This window comes from Mandrillus leucophaeus, unplaced genomic scaffold, assembly GCF_000951045.1.
Source record: "Mandrillus leucophaeus isolate KB7577 unplaced genomic scaffold, Mleu.le_1.0 Scaffold561, whole genome shotgun sequence".
NCBI lineage: Eukaryota > Metazoa > Chordata > Mammalia > Primates > Cercopithecidae > Mandrillus > Mandrillus leucophaeus.
The window spans coordinates 1,125,571-1,140,083 of NW_012106042.1; the positions used below are offsets into that span (position 1 = coordinate 1,125,571).

General features: G+C 35.6%; 1 protein-coding gene across 1 annotated transcript in view; it reads right to left on the reverse strand.

Moving 5' to 3' along the window:
* The window catches only part of WDR49 (WD repeat domain 49), a 181,871-nt gene that overhangs the window by 63,353 nt on the left and 104,005 nt on the right, over positions 1–14,513 (reverse strand). Inside the window, exon 10 of the mRNA XM_011998220.1 lies at positions 10,750–10,865. Within this exon, the coding sequence (XP_011853610.1) occupies positions 10,750–10,865 (116 nt within the window). The remainder of the gene's footprint in view (positions 1–10,749; positions 10,866–14,513) is intronic.

A 14,513-nucleotide genomic window follows, 5' to 3' on the forward strand; every position in this document is an offset into this window, starting at 1 on the left:
TCATTTCCTACATGATAAAATTCAAATGTGTAAATCTGTTATTTAAGACCCAATAATACATAGATCTAATCTATGTTTTCAGAATTATTTCTCTCTATTCTTCTACCCTTGCTTTTCAGTTATATGTGAATGTCCAATTAAATATTTGACAGAGGCACTGGAAGCCATAGGGTAAATATGGTATACCTTAAGTGTTAATTTTACTCAAAAAGTTTGAGGAAGAATAATTTTCTAATAAAATAAAGATAGATGAATTAGTGCAAGAGAATGCAAAGTTCACCTGAATTTCAAAAAGGGAATTCAAAGTTTTAAATTTATTTTTTGCTTGCAGTAGCTGTTTTGAACTGCTAGGAGCTAAGTTTCTGAAGCACAACTTCTTGTCCAACCCAAACAATATTCTTAGTCTTCTCTAGGTACCTCTGACATTTCTGTCTGTTTTGTTTTGTTTTCATTCATGGTATGCTTTTTCATGCCCTTAGGAATTTCTTTTTACACACAGACTCACATGAACCTAACCACACACCAACTCTTTAAGGCCCATCTAATTCTGGTAGAATTCCTTAATAACTAGGATTAAAAGAAATAGTTCCTCTTCTGACCTCTTAACATCATTCACATTTAACTTACAACATTCAGTGTTATATAGTTTCAGCTCCTTGGCTAAATTATAAATTCCTAGAAACCATGCATCTTGTCTTAATCTGTAACCCTACAGTAGCAAGCATAGTGACCTATACATATTGAGTGTTCAATAAATATCTGTCACATAAATGAAGAAAAAATTATCTGCTTAAATGTCACCTCCTCAGGCAAGCCTTCCCTGACCACCCTATCTGAAGACTCTCTGAGTCTCTCATCTCTTACTCTATTTCATTTTTTATAACACCATTGTATGACACTGTGTTCTATATTTATTTGCTTATGTTCTATCTCTCCTATTACAAAGTAAGTTCTAGAGGATCAAGGACTTTGTTTTTTTTCTTCTACAACAGCAGCATCTAGAATAATACCTACACAAGATAGGCATTTAATAAATATATGCCAAATCAATGTACGAATTATTCTATTTTAAATAATCAGATCCTTTGAATGAAGCAACAGGCTCCTGTAAATTCCATGAGACAGGTGAAAAACTGGTACTTTCTCAAAAACACCACCTCCTGGCTGGAGGCCAACAAACTCAGGACATTACAGCAACTCATGACAGAACAACTCTGCTCCAAGGGAGAAGAAAACAACAGCTAATCCCACTGCCTGTAACATCCTGGCTAACCAGCGGTCCTGAGTCTGTCCATGTGACAACTTCACTGTTAGCATAATGAGCATTCAAGAAAGTCAGCACACTAAATATATCTACAAGGACTCTCACAGAGTCTACTTCACTCTCCTGACACCTCCACCAGAGCAGGTGCTGGAATCTATGGCTGAAACACCTAAAGATGGATCACATCAGAGGACTCTTTGCAGACACTCCCCAGCACCAGCCCAAAGGCTGGTAGTTCCACTGGGTGGCTAGACCCAGAAGAGCAGCAACAATCACTCCAGTCTGGCTTGTAGGAAGCCCCATCCCTAGGGGAAGGGACAGTGCACCACAGCAAGGGATCGCCCCATGCCATGAAACAAAAGAATCTGAACAGCAGCGCTTGAATTCCAGATTTTTTCACTGAAATAGTCTACCTGAATGAGAAGAAATCAGAAAAGTAATTCTGGTAATATGACAAAACAAGATTCTATAACACTCCCGAAAGACCACACTAGCTCCCCAGCAATGAATCCAAACCAAGAAGAAATCTCTGAATCATCAAATAAACAATTCAGAAGGTGGATTATTAAGTTACTCCAGGATATACCAGAAAAGAGTGAAAAGCAATGAAAAGAAATTTTTAAAAATATAGGATATGGATGAAAAAAAATGCTCCAGAGAAATAGATACCATAAAGAAAAAAACAATCACAATTTCTGAAAATGAAAGACACACTTAAAGATATACAAAATGCACTGGTAAGTTTCAACAATAGAATCAGACAAGTAGAAGACAAGGTTACTATGAACACCTTTACACATCTAGAGGATTTGGACGCAAATTATTTCCTGTGCAAAGCCAAGAATGCTCTCAGGCTGAGCCCCAGTTTGGGAGTTTACTTGCATTAAGACAAGTTGCAGAAACTGTAGCATGTCCTTTATTCCTGTGGTGTCTTACTAATATCAGTGTGTCAGTCTTTCCTTATTGTATGTACTGATTTTAAAATCTAGAGGATTTGGACGCATTTCTGGAAATACACAACCCTCCTTGATTAAATTGGGAAGAAATACAAACTCTGAACAGACCAATAACAAGTAGTGAGATTAAGACAGTAATAAAAACATTGCCAACCAAAAAAAAAAAGTCCAGGACTGGATGAATTCACAGCTGAATTCTATCAGATATTCAAAGAATAATTGGTACCAATCTTACTGAAACTATTCCAAAAGATAGAGAAAGAGGATATCCTCCCTAAATTATTCTATGAAGCCAGTATCACCCTGATACCAAGAACAGGAAAGGATATAACAAAAAAAGGAAACTACAGACCAATAACCCCGATGAACATAGATGCGAAAATCCTGAACAAAATACTAGCCAACTAAATCCAACAGCATTTCATAAAGATAATCCAACATGATCAAGTGAGTTTCATACCAGGGATGCAGAAATGGTTTAACATACACAAGTTAATAAATGTAATATATCACATAAACAGAATTTAAAACAAATATCACACGATTATCTCAATAGATGCAGAAAAGACATTTGGCAAAATCCAGCATCTCTTTACGATTAAAATCCTCAGCAAAATCTGCATCAAAGGAACATACTTCAAAGTAATAAAAGTCACCTATGGCAAACGCACAGCCAACATTATATTGAATGGGGAAAAGTTGAAAGCGTTAACCCTGAGAACTGAAACAAGACAAAAATGTCCTCTTTCACCATGTCTATTCAACATAGTACTGGAAGATCTACCAGAGCAATCAGACAAGAGAAAGAAATAAAGGGCATCCAAATCAGTAAAGAGGAAGTCAAACTGTTGCTGTTTGCCAATGATATGATTGTATACCTAGAGAACCCTAATGACTCCTCTAGAAAACCCTAATGACTCCTTCAAATGCTTCTAGATCAGATAAATGAATTCAGTAAAGCTTCAGGATACAAAATCAATGTATACAAATTGGTAGCACTGCTATACACCAACAACCACCAAGCTGAGAATCAAATCAAGAGCTCAACCCTTTTTACAACAACTGCAAAAAAAATAAAGTAAATAAAGTACTTAGAAATATACCTGACCAAGGAGGTGAAAGATCTCTACAAAGAAAACTATAAAACACTGCTGAAAGAAATCATACCTGACACAAACAAATGGAAACACATCCCATGCTCATGGATGAATAGAATCAATATTGCAAAAATGATCATACTACCAAAAGCAATCTACAAATTCAAGCAATTCCCATCAAAATACCATCATCATTCTTCACAGAATTAGAATAAACAATCCTAAAATTCACATGGAACCTAAAAGTAGTCCATACAGACAAAGTAAGACTAAACAAAAAGAACAAATCTGGAAGCATCACGTTACTTGATTTCAACCTATACTACAAGGCTATAGCTACCAAGACAGGATGGTACATAGACCAGTGGGACATAGACTGGTGGGACATAGGCACAAAAAGGCCCATAGACCAGTGGGACAAAAATAGAGAACCCAGAAATAAAACCAAATACTTAAAGTCAACTGATCTTTGACAAAGCAAACAAAAGCATAAAGTAGATAAAGGACATCCTATTCAACAAATGGTGCTAGGATAATTGGCAAGCCACATGTAGAATGAAGCTGGATCCTTGCCTCTTTCTTACCTTACAGAAAAACCAAGGCAAGATGGATCAAAGACTTAAATCTAAGACCTGAAACCACACAAATTCTAGAAGAACATAGGAAAAACTCGTGTAGACATTGACTTAGGCAAAGAGTTGATAACCAAGAACCCAAAATCAAATGCAACAAAAGCAAAAAATAGATGGGACCCAATTAAACTAAAATGCTTCTGCACAGCAAAAGACATTATCAGCAGAGTAAACAGACAATCCATAGAGTGGGAGAAAATCTTTGCAAACTATGCTTTCAACAAAGAACTAATATCCAGAATCTGCAAGAACTCAAACAAATCACCAAGAAAAAAAACAACAATTACAAATAATCCCACCAAATGTAGGCAAAGGACATAAACAGAAAATTTTTAAAAGAAGAACATATACAGATGGCCAACGAACATGAAAAAATGCTCAACATCACTAATTATCGGGGAAATGCAAATCAAAACCGCAACGAGATACCGCCTTACTTCTGCAAGAATGGCCATAATCAAAAGCAAAATATAATACATGTTGGCATGGACGTGGTGAAAAGGCAACACTTTTAAACTGCTGGTGGGAACGTAAACTAGAACTACACTATGGAAAACAGTATGAAGACTTCTTAAAGAACTAAAACTAGATCTACAATTTGATCCAGCAACCTCACTATCAGGTATCTCCCCAGACAAAAAGAAGTCATTATATGAAAAAGACACATGCACACGCATGTTTACAGTAGCACAATTAACGACTGCAAAAATATGGAACCAGCCCAAATGTCCGTCAATCAATAAGTGGATAAAGAAAATGTGTGTATATATATTCACCCTGGAATACTACTGAAATAGTGACATTCATAGCAACCAGGATGGAGTTAGAGACCATTATTCTAAGTGAAGTAACTCAGGAATGCAAAAATGAAACATTGTATGTTCTCACTTATAAGTGGAAGGTAAGCTATCAGGATGCAAGGGCATAAGAACGATATAATGGACTTTGGGTACTTGCGGGGAAGGGGGGAAGGGGAGTGAGGAATAAAAGACTGCACACTGGAAACAGTGAACACTGCTTGGGTGATGGGTACGCCAAAATCTCAGAAATCACCACTGAATAAATTTTCCATGCAACCAAACACCACCTGTTCCCGTAAAACTATTGAAATAAAAATAAAAAACAAACAAAAAAATAAATAAATGTAATATTAATAGCTATATTATTTTAATATTATTAATAAGGCTTCCAAGATAAGGTAACACAAGGTAACTTGAAGTTCTGAAATTGCAGTTTAATCTCATAGTAGCTTTATGTGTATGTATTTTTGATTTTCTCTTTTCCTCCTGGTAAGTTTGGTTGAAGAGATTACCCTTTGAGGAGGGAGACAGTGAGGTGGCAATGGGAGATAGAAGGTCAATCTTACATATTTTGCATTATCTCTCAAGCAAAATTCAATGTCTAATGTCTTTTTGCCAAGATATTCATATCAAATTGACATACTAGGTATAGTCAGAAAATAACACCCAAAAGCACAAAATCCATAAAAAATAGTCTCTGATATTTGACCTTGTGTGTCAAAATGTTGAAAAACTAGTTAGCTACCACTTTCCCCTTGAAACCGAACCTGAAACTTTCATTTGAAATGACGGTTGTCCTTAAAATAATTTAAGAATCTACACTGCAGCTCTTACTTTTTCTATTTCAAAGATAACGGTTTTTAAGTTTATAGTTTTGCCAAGTAAAATCAAAGTTCAGAATGAGCCAATTTTAAGGCCATTTTAGGAGTCTGAGAGACTTCTTTTTCTGGCATTGAAGGAGTTTACTAGTTCCAGTACACACTCCACATTTGCCACCCTGAGAGTATCACAAGTACTGCTACTGAATGATTGTATCATCTTGTGAAAATGAATCACGCCTCTAATTTAGAATTTTGATATGACGACCAAGTCTGTGAGAACAAAATTAGTTTACCTGTCAAGTGCAAAAAAAAAAAAAAAAAATACAAAAAGAAAAATGTTTAAAACCATCTTTTTTCTAGGATGAATGAGCTAGGCAAATAACTTTTTAACCCAAACTTATCATGTAAAAATTGTCATGGAGAGAACACAAGAATTCAATTAACTACTTGTTCCCTCAGAAGTTAATTGTTGTTAGTCCTATTGTCATGTCTTTTTAATGCCTGTTTTCAATTCGTTGCTTTTTAGACTTAAAAAGGGTATCTCAAAGGCAGAGAATTCATTTGATATAAATCAGCTTATTTTTAGTCATTTTCCAATTTTCCTAAAATTTGTAAAGTCAAATTTTGAATACTAGAATAAGTATAAATTATATGTAAGAATTATTTGTGAATTTCAAAAATACCTGCCCCCTCTTTCCCTCCAATATGGTTATTCTAAAATAAATTACAACTTTGGAATATTCCATGCTGATTCTTATCCTAATAATGGAAACCAATTGAGTCATATAGAGTTATAGTTTCTTAGTAAGGCAATTATTAAGAATGTAATATCTTGGGATATATAAGTTTTATTTTTGAGTAACTTCAAATCTTTAGTCTCGTTTCACTTAAAAATACTTTTAAAAATCAAATTATATCAATAGCTATTTATTGAGTTCCTACTTTCTACAGTGCTCTGTGAAGGATGCTAGTATAAATAAAATTTTCAGAATCATTTAAAATTATATGAAAGATTCTCTTTTTAGTATGTATGTCTAGACTTTTAAGGAGATAAAATCTTCATAAACAAATTTCTCACAAAAGAAAGCAATAAATATATAAGGTGACAGATATGTTAGCTTGATTTAATGATTTCAAAATGTATACAAGTATCAAGATATTACCTGTGTACTGTAAATATATACAATTTTTATTTGTCAATTATACCTGGATAAAGTTGGAGGGAAAACCACAGAGATTTCTCCTTTACAGAAAAGAGAAAATTAAAATGGGGGGAACTAAGAGGTATTTTTTTTTTTAGAGAGCTTTAAATATATTATAAAATCATAGATTTTGGAGGCAGGATAAAATCTTAAATTCTTAAGAGTATTTATTTAATTTTACTAGAACCATACATATTATATGCCTACTTTGAACAAATGCAAACTTAACTGATAATCTAGCCATTTAATTTTAGCAACATAAATATGGCCACAGATTCAACCAGGTATTTTTGAATTGACTCTATGCCAACTCACAACTTAGTTCTAAGTATATTTTGCTTAAAATAATGAGAAACACATTTCTACGGTTCTAAATTTGAGACTTTTTACTGACAGAAAAATTCTCTAGATATGAATGACTGTATTCCTAAATAGCTAACATGTGCTCTCTAGTTCATTTTGCTTAGGCCCAAACATTCATATTTACCATATCCTGCCTTGTATGTATTGACCTGCCATCCATAAAAAAGTGGATGCGTTTGAAACAGGAATCGTGATTCTTTACATTCAGCCTTCTGTAGTTTCTAACTCAGGGCTTTCAACCTAGTGCAATTTAAAAATATATATGGGAAGGAAAGGGCAAAAAGAGAGCAAGCTATATATCTGAGTTGTTGTTAAGTTGCTAACACGTGTTTTTTGCGTGTGTGTTTCTTCATATGTACTGATTCATTAGCTTCAATTAAAATGACAAAATGCTCAATTAATCATTTATTTTAAAATATATAATTGCTGTCTCATGGTGTGATGACTCCATTTGCAATCAGTCCTACCCAGGAGTGGTAGAAAGAGTACTGACTTTGGCACAGAATTCTAACTCAGCGACCTACTAAGTTTGTCACCTTGGCTGAGCTACCCAACCTCTTCAAGCCTCGGTAGCCTTCCTTGTAAAAAGGGGTTGCTAGTACTCAGACTTCTGATTCATTGTGAAGACAGAATATAATAGATTTTAATATCTATGCTGCTTGCCTCTCACTAGGAATGTGATTGTGAGTAATTAATCTCTCTAATCCCTAGTTTCCCTGTCTATTCAACTAACATTTATTAAGTCACTCAACGAATATCACCAAGTATCTAGTAAGCTCCAGGAATGCACACATACACAAATATCCCTATTAAAGAAAATACAAGAAACTAGAGAGCACAAAGACAAAATGGGGACATTTTGTCTTCTATACTGAGAGTTAAGAGAAATGTCCTGGTGGAGAAGATATCTGAACGAGTCTTCAAATAGGAATAAATGTTAGCCAAATGAGCAAAGTTTGAGAGGGATTTCTAGATGAGAGAATAAAGGCATAAGGGTGTAAAACAGTATGGTTTGTATGAGAACACCCTAAGGAAGCTGCTATTTGATAGAGTTTAGAATATACAGAAAATGGGAGAAAATGAAACTAGAAAACAAAAGAATAGATCCAGGTCAGAGGGAGCTTAGATTTATTTCATAGACACTCTGAAAGGTTTTAAGCAAGGACATAACATAGAATTCATTGGAGAAAGAAATCACTGTAGCTAAAGCGAGCAAAATCTATTTAAGAAGTGAGAGGTGGGCATTAGGAGGACAAAGGACAAGTTAGAAGGCTGTGGCATTCATCAAAGTGGAAATTATGCTTGAATTATACTAATACCATAGTACAATTTATAGGAGCAGGTTTAAGAAATATTTAGGGCATAAAATAGATATGACTTAGTGATTTCTTTGTTGTATGCAAAGAGAGAGAAGCAGAGTGGATGTCTTGGTCTCTGGCAATTAATTGAAGTTCCAAATAAAAGAGAAATAGCAAGTTTTGGAAAGGAGATAAATAATTATTTCAGTTGAGAACATGTTGAATTTGAGATTGCAGTCAGACACATACAGCAAGCAAATGGGTAACTGAGCTTAGAGAGATAAGACCTGAAGACAGACATTTGAGGTATCTATAAAATATTGCCTACCTTCCAAGATGATGCTAAGGATTAAATTAGCTAATGTGTATAAAGTGGCTAATGCTACACAGCACTGTAAATAAAATAAATCGGATGGCTTATTTAAGTACTTTACTCAAAAATGTAATTACCATTCCATCCTGCACATAATTCTTGAGCCAATCTCTGAATTTGAATAAAATCTGAAGTAAAAGTTACAACTTAACCTAATAGACTCTAAAACAATGCATTGAAGAAAGCTTAATAAGACGACTGTCAATCTTCTAGTTATTTCTTCTCTGATCACTAAACTATTAAGGAGTTGGCTTAATGGTCCATCCTCCTCTAACTACAACTGAACAGTTCCTGCCCTGTTGCCTCTTTTGTTACATGCCTCCTGGTAAAAAGAATCCTGTCTTAGATCCTGTAAAATCTATCTTAACATAAAGCCTCTGACTTAGAATATATAATTTTTAAATTCACCAATATAAAAGTGAAATAATATAACAGAATGTATTAATTCAATTTTCAATTTCAACTAAGGTATCCAAGTCCTGACAACCTTGAGGATAATGGAAAAGATGAAAGAAGATGGAAAAAGTGGTAATTTTTCCTACTCTCATCCCAGTTTTTCCAAAGCTTCTTCCCCAAATTATAGAAAGTGACCACCCACCAACAGAGATAGAATAATAGATGTTCCTTTAAACCACTTTTAGGTGACTCTACATCTAATCTTTCCAATTTTCCCTTGTAAGCAATCAAAAAAACTTACCGTTGATGCTAATTCCTAACTATGGATATCTAAAAATAAATTAAGGAAATGGCATTGCCAAGTTTTGACTTGATTATTTTTTAAAATTCCTTTTTGTTATGTTTAAAACTTAAATTGAATCAGCTGGACATCACACATGGTAGAGAGCTAAACTTATTCATTGCTATTTTCTAATTATAGAGATCATTAGATCATAGACTGTGGAGTGGTTGTGGGTTGATAATGGATCATGAATCCTTTCCGAGATGTGAAGAAGTCTTGTCCTTCATGGATGAGGATGATTGAATTCGTTCTTAATATCAAGTAGAATAATCTGGCTATACTTACTTTCTTATTGTCAAATTACTCCTAAAAATAAGATAGTGTGTGGCTCTATGTTTGCTGGTCTGTATTTGCACATTTGCATTAGAAAAAACTCTTCCCTGTGATTGATAAAAATCCCCATATGTATATACTGCTGGTTTTCTAGGTATAAAGTCTGATGTAATCCTAGCTTCAAAGCATTAAGGTCATAATTCTATAGTGAATAACATTGGATGATTACCTATTAGAGCAATATTTTCTAAACTGATGAATTAATGGACAATATATTTTCAAAACATATCACACTTTAATTTTCCTACTGCTTATACAGTGCCACAGAACTGTTTATGATCCTTAGTTCTGTCAGAAAGAAAAGGAAACAGAAGTAATTTTCCTTGTAATGAAATGGATGTAATGCTCCTCGAGAAGAGTAAGTGCCTTTTGAAAAGCCCTTTTCTGCACTGATAGAAAGGAGGAGCTATCACAGGACTCAGTTGGCTATTTCCTTCTTGTGTTGCAACTGAAAATAAGTCATGAGAAAAGAAGTAATGAGTTTCCTTTACAGTTGAAGGAATGTAATTTACAAGTTAAGAATTTATTGACCATAAAATTTGGGAAACTTTTGGAACCTAGGAAGTGGTAATACATCCCCACCTGAAATGGTTAAAGAAAGAAAAATTTCCAAAGCCAGAAGAAATTTCCAAAGCCAGAAGAAAACCTTCTAACAATTCTCAAAGCCACCCAAGCTACGCAATCTTCTAATATTTTATTCACTAAGCATTCAGTCAATTCCAAGTAGGGTATCACTCACCTCGGTCACCAGCAAGTTTTAATGACACACAGTCAACCAAGATTTTTATGTTCTTTCTTCTTTTAGATTTTGATTAAAATAAAACATTCTCCTTTTTACCTTCCTATAGTTTTCCATGAGGCATAATCATACCTCTCCCAGCCTGTAACCAGTATTGTCTTCTTAAGAATGAGGATTTGTGAAATATCCACAGCTCCATCTTGCCCAACATTCAGGGTATGGTGACAATATCCATTGAAGTCCCATATCTTTAAGAGAAAAATTAAAACCACCTTTGAGACAGGAAGGTAAACTTTTGTGTTTATATTCTGAACTAGGATTCATTTAGGATATGTAATCATTAAAGAAAATCAACTCATCATTGAATTTTGCCACTATATTACTCTAGTAATATTGTGAAATATCTACTTGGTCTTCATCCCCATTTCTCAGCACAATAACTTTTAAAGCCCTCAGACTCTTTCTTTAATGATAAGATAGTATTTAGTATGCTAATGATATGACTCCAGGCTGGGGATCCCCTAAATAGCTTCAGAGTGGGGGCCGGTCTCAAGAAACACTAAGCCCCACCCCAAAACCCCTAGGGAGCAGAGAGGAGTTTAAAGTTGAGTTCATCTCCAGTGGTCAGTGATGGAATCAATCATGCCTGTGTAATGAAGCCTCCATAAAAACCCAAAAGTATGGGAGTTGAAGAGATTCTAGACAGCTGAACATATGTGGAGGTTGCTGGTGGGTGAAAAGCCCAGTATGGAAGAGCTGTGTCCACATGCCTTGCATTATGCATCTCTTCCATCTGTCTGTTCATCTGTATCCTTTGTAATATCATTTATAATTAATGAATACATGTAAGTCAAGTGTTTCCCCGAGTTCTGTAAGTCACTCTAGCAAATTAATCGGATCCAAGGAGAGGGTCACAAGAATGCTAATTTACAGCCCATCAGTCAGAATCACAAGTTACAACCTATGCTTGTGACTGGCATCTAAAGAAAGAAGCAGACTTATGGGACTGAGCCCTCAACCTATAGGATCTGACTCTATCTCCAAGTAGCTAGTGTCAGAATAGAATTGAATTGGAGGACACCCAACTGGCGTCCTCTGGAAAATCTACCACAGAATTAGTGTATGGGAAAAATCCCTACACATATTTTGGTGACCAGAGGTATGTATTGTATTCAGTGTGACGGTAGGAGAAACTGACTTTTTTTCCTAAATAAAGTCATGCATCACTTAATAACAGGATACATTCTGAGAAATGCATCATTGGGTGATTTTATCATTGTGCCAATATCATACAGTGTACTTATGCAAACCTAAATGGTACAATCTACTACACACCCATATAGTCTATTGCTCCTAGGCTAAAAAGCTGTACAGCATGTTACTGTACTGAATACTGTCAACAATTGTAACACAATGGTAAGTATTACTGTACTGAATACTATCAACGATTGTAACACAATGGTAAGTATTTGTGTATCTAAACACAGAAAAGGTACAGTGGAAATATGGTATTATAATCTTAAGGGACCACCTACAGTCTGTTCTTAACTGAAATGTTGTTAGACAGTTCATGACTGTACATAGTTTAGACTCTACTTGTAACTCTATCAATCTATTCCAATAATAGTTCTTCAAATACTGTAAGTTAATATGTATTCTAAATGGAGACACAATATAAAATCATGAAGAAAACCATTGTGGAATCTGTTGACATCCTGAAGTTTTCACTATGTCTAAACTTCTACTTCCTCATCTGTGACACAGGAACTTTACTCTTCAGGGATGCTTGGAGGATTAAAAGGATTAAACAGCTGATACAGAACCTGAAACAGTCATCATTTATTAGATTTCTCATCCTCTACCAATAAAACCTCCTGTTGATAGTGGGTGCTAGACACAGTCCTCAAGAGGACGCAAGCTGTTGCGGTTTACCTGCTGAGGCAGTGGAGTGAAAACTGAAGCCCAATAGGCATACTTTAAGGAGAGCATCATTAGATTAGTAGTAGTTTAAACTAAGCTCTACTATGAAACCTTGTTGGCACATCATGCACAGAGGTCACATTGGCACTATCGAAATTAAAATGCAGGCCAGGCACCGTGGCTCATGCCTGTAATCACAGCACTTTGGGAGGCTGAGGCAGGCGGATCACCTGAGGTCAGGAGTTTGAGATCAGCCTGGCCAACATGGTGAAACCCTGTCTCCATTAAAATTACAAAAATTAGGTGGGACCAGGCACAGTGGCTCACACCTGTAATCTCAACACTTTGGGAGGCTGAGGTGGGCGGATCACAAGGTCAGGAGTTTGAGACCAGCCTGGCCAATATGGTGAAACCCCTTATCTATTAAAAAACAAAAATTTGCCAGGCATGGTGGCATGTGCCTGTAGTCCCAGCTACTCAAGAGGCTGAGGCAAGAGAATAGCTTGAACCCAGAAGGCAGAGGTTGCAGTGAGCTAAGATTGTGCCACTGCACTCCAGCCTGAGCGACAGAGTGAGACTCCATCTCAAAAAAAAAAAAAAAAAAAAAGAAAGCTTAAAGCATTTCTTTTTCTGTTTAGGTATTGATTACCATTGTATAAATGTAAATGTATCAATAATATGTTAAATTTAAATGCTGCATTTTCATAATCAAACGGGTTGAAGTTTATCAAATGTATATTCAGGACTGGCCATCATGCATTCATTCATTCATTCATTCATTCTACAGCCACTTGCATAACATCCAGGCTCCATAATGGCAATGGAACTTCACTGGCAAAATCCTGCTCTCAAGGAGTCCATTGTCTATAGTTTACACCTGTACATTAAAACCACCTGGGGAACTTTAAGAAGCATCACTGCATACCAGACCAGAAACTCTGATTCAATTGGCCAAGGAAATTGAATTTTACAGAGCATCACAGGTGATTTAAATTTACAGGCTGACCTATGACCTGCTGGTCTAAATGAAGAAACAGGCAAGAAACAGATAAATGCTAAACAATGTTTCAAGTTTAGAGGTATCACCTTTGGGTGCTGTGGAAGCACAGAGTGGAAAACCTGAAGTCCACTTGCTGGAGTGGGGGATTGGGTTAGGGAGTGGAGACGCAAGGGGCAAGTCAGGATTCACAGAGAAGGTGATAACTGATCTGGGATTGAAGATGGAGACATATATTTATTATGAGATGTACCCCAAGCCCTTTCACTTATAATCTCATTGAGTCTTTACGAAAACTCTATGAAATAATGTTAGCACCATTATTTTACCAATGATGACATTGAGTTTGTAATTAGCTAACAATGTCCCCAAACTTACGGATTTGAATTCTAGACATAGAAAGCCACATCGTAAGGTCTTCCTCTATTCCAGCACAGTATTCCAGACAACTAACAGTTCACTTAGGAAAGCACTTGGAGAATATTCCAAGAATGAGAAACAATGCAAAGCTTCATGGAGCCCGAGTGCAGAGTATTTGAAGTGACAAATATGGTGGGATTTCAAACGAGCAGGCAAGCTGAAGATGAAACTTTAGAAATCTCTGGTAAGCAGCTCCAGAGAATACTGAGTAATGTATAAAGTCAATTTTACTGGGAGAGGGCCCACAGCTTTCATCAATTATCATTGGGGGCCAATGATTAATCTAAAAGGTTAAAAACATTATTATTGTTCTTAATAAGGGAAAGAGTAATATAGTATTTTTTGTTGGTTGACTTGTAAAAATACTTCTTGCAACAGTATGGAGAATAAACTGGAGTTTTGGGAAAACCATTTGGAGGCTGCTGTAAGAGTACAGGTAAGAGATTCTCACCTAATAGAGTAGTTCTGGGGTACAAAAGAGGGGAACAATTGAAAGAAAGGGCCATGATTTAGCAACATTTGTATCTCAACAAAGAAATGAGCCAGGTGCAGTAGCTCA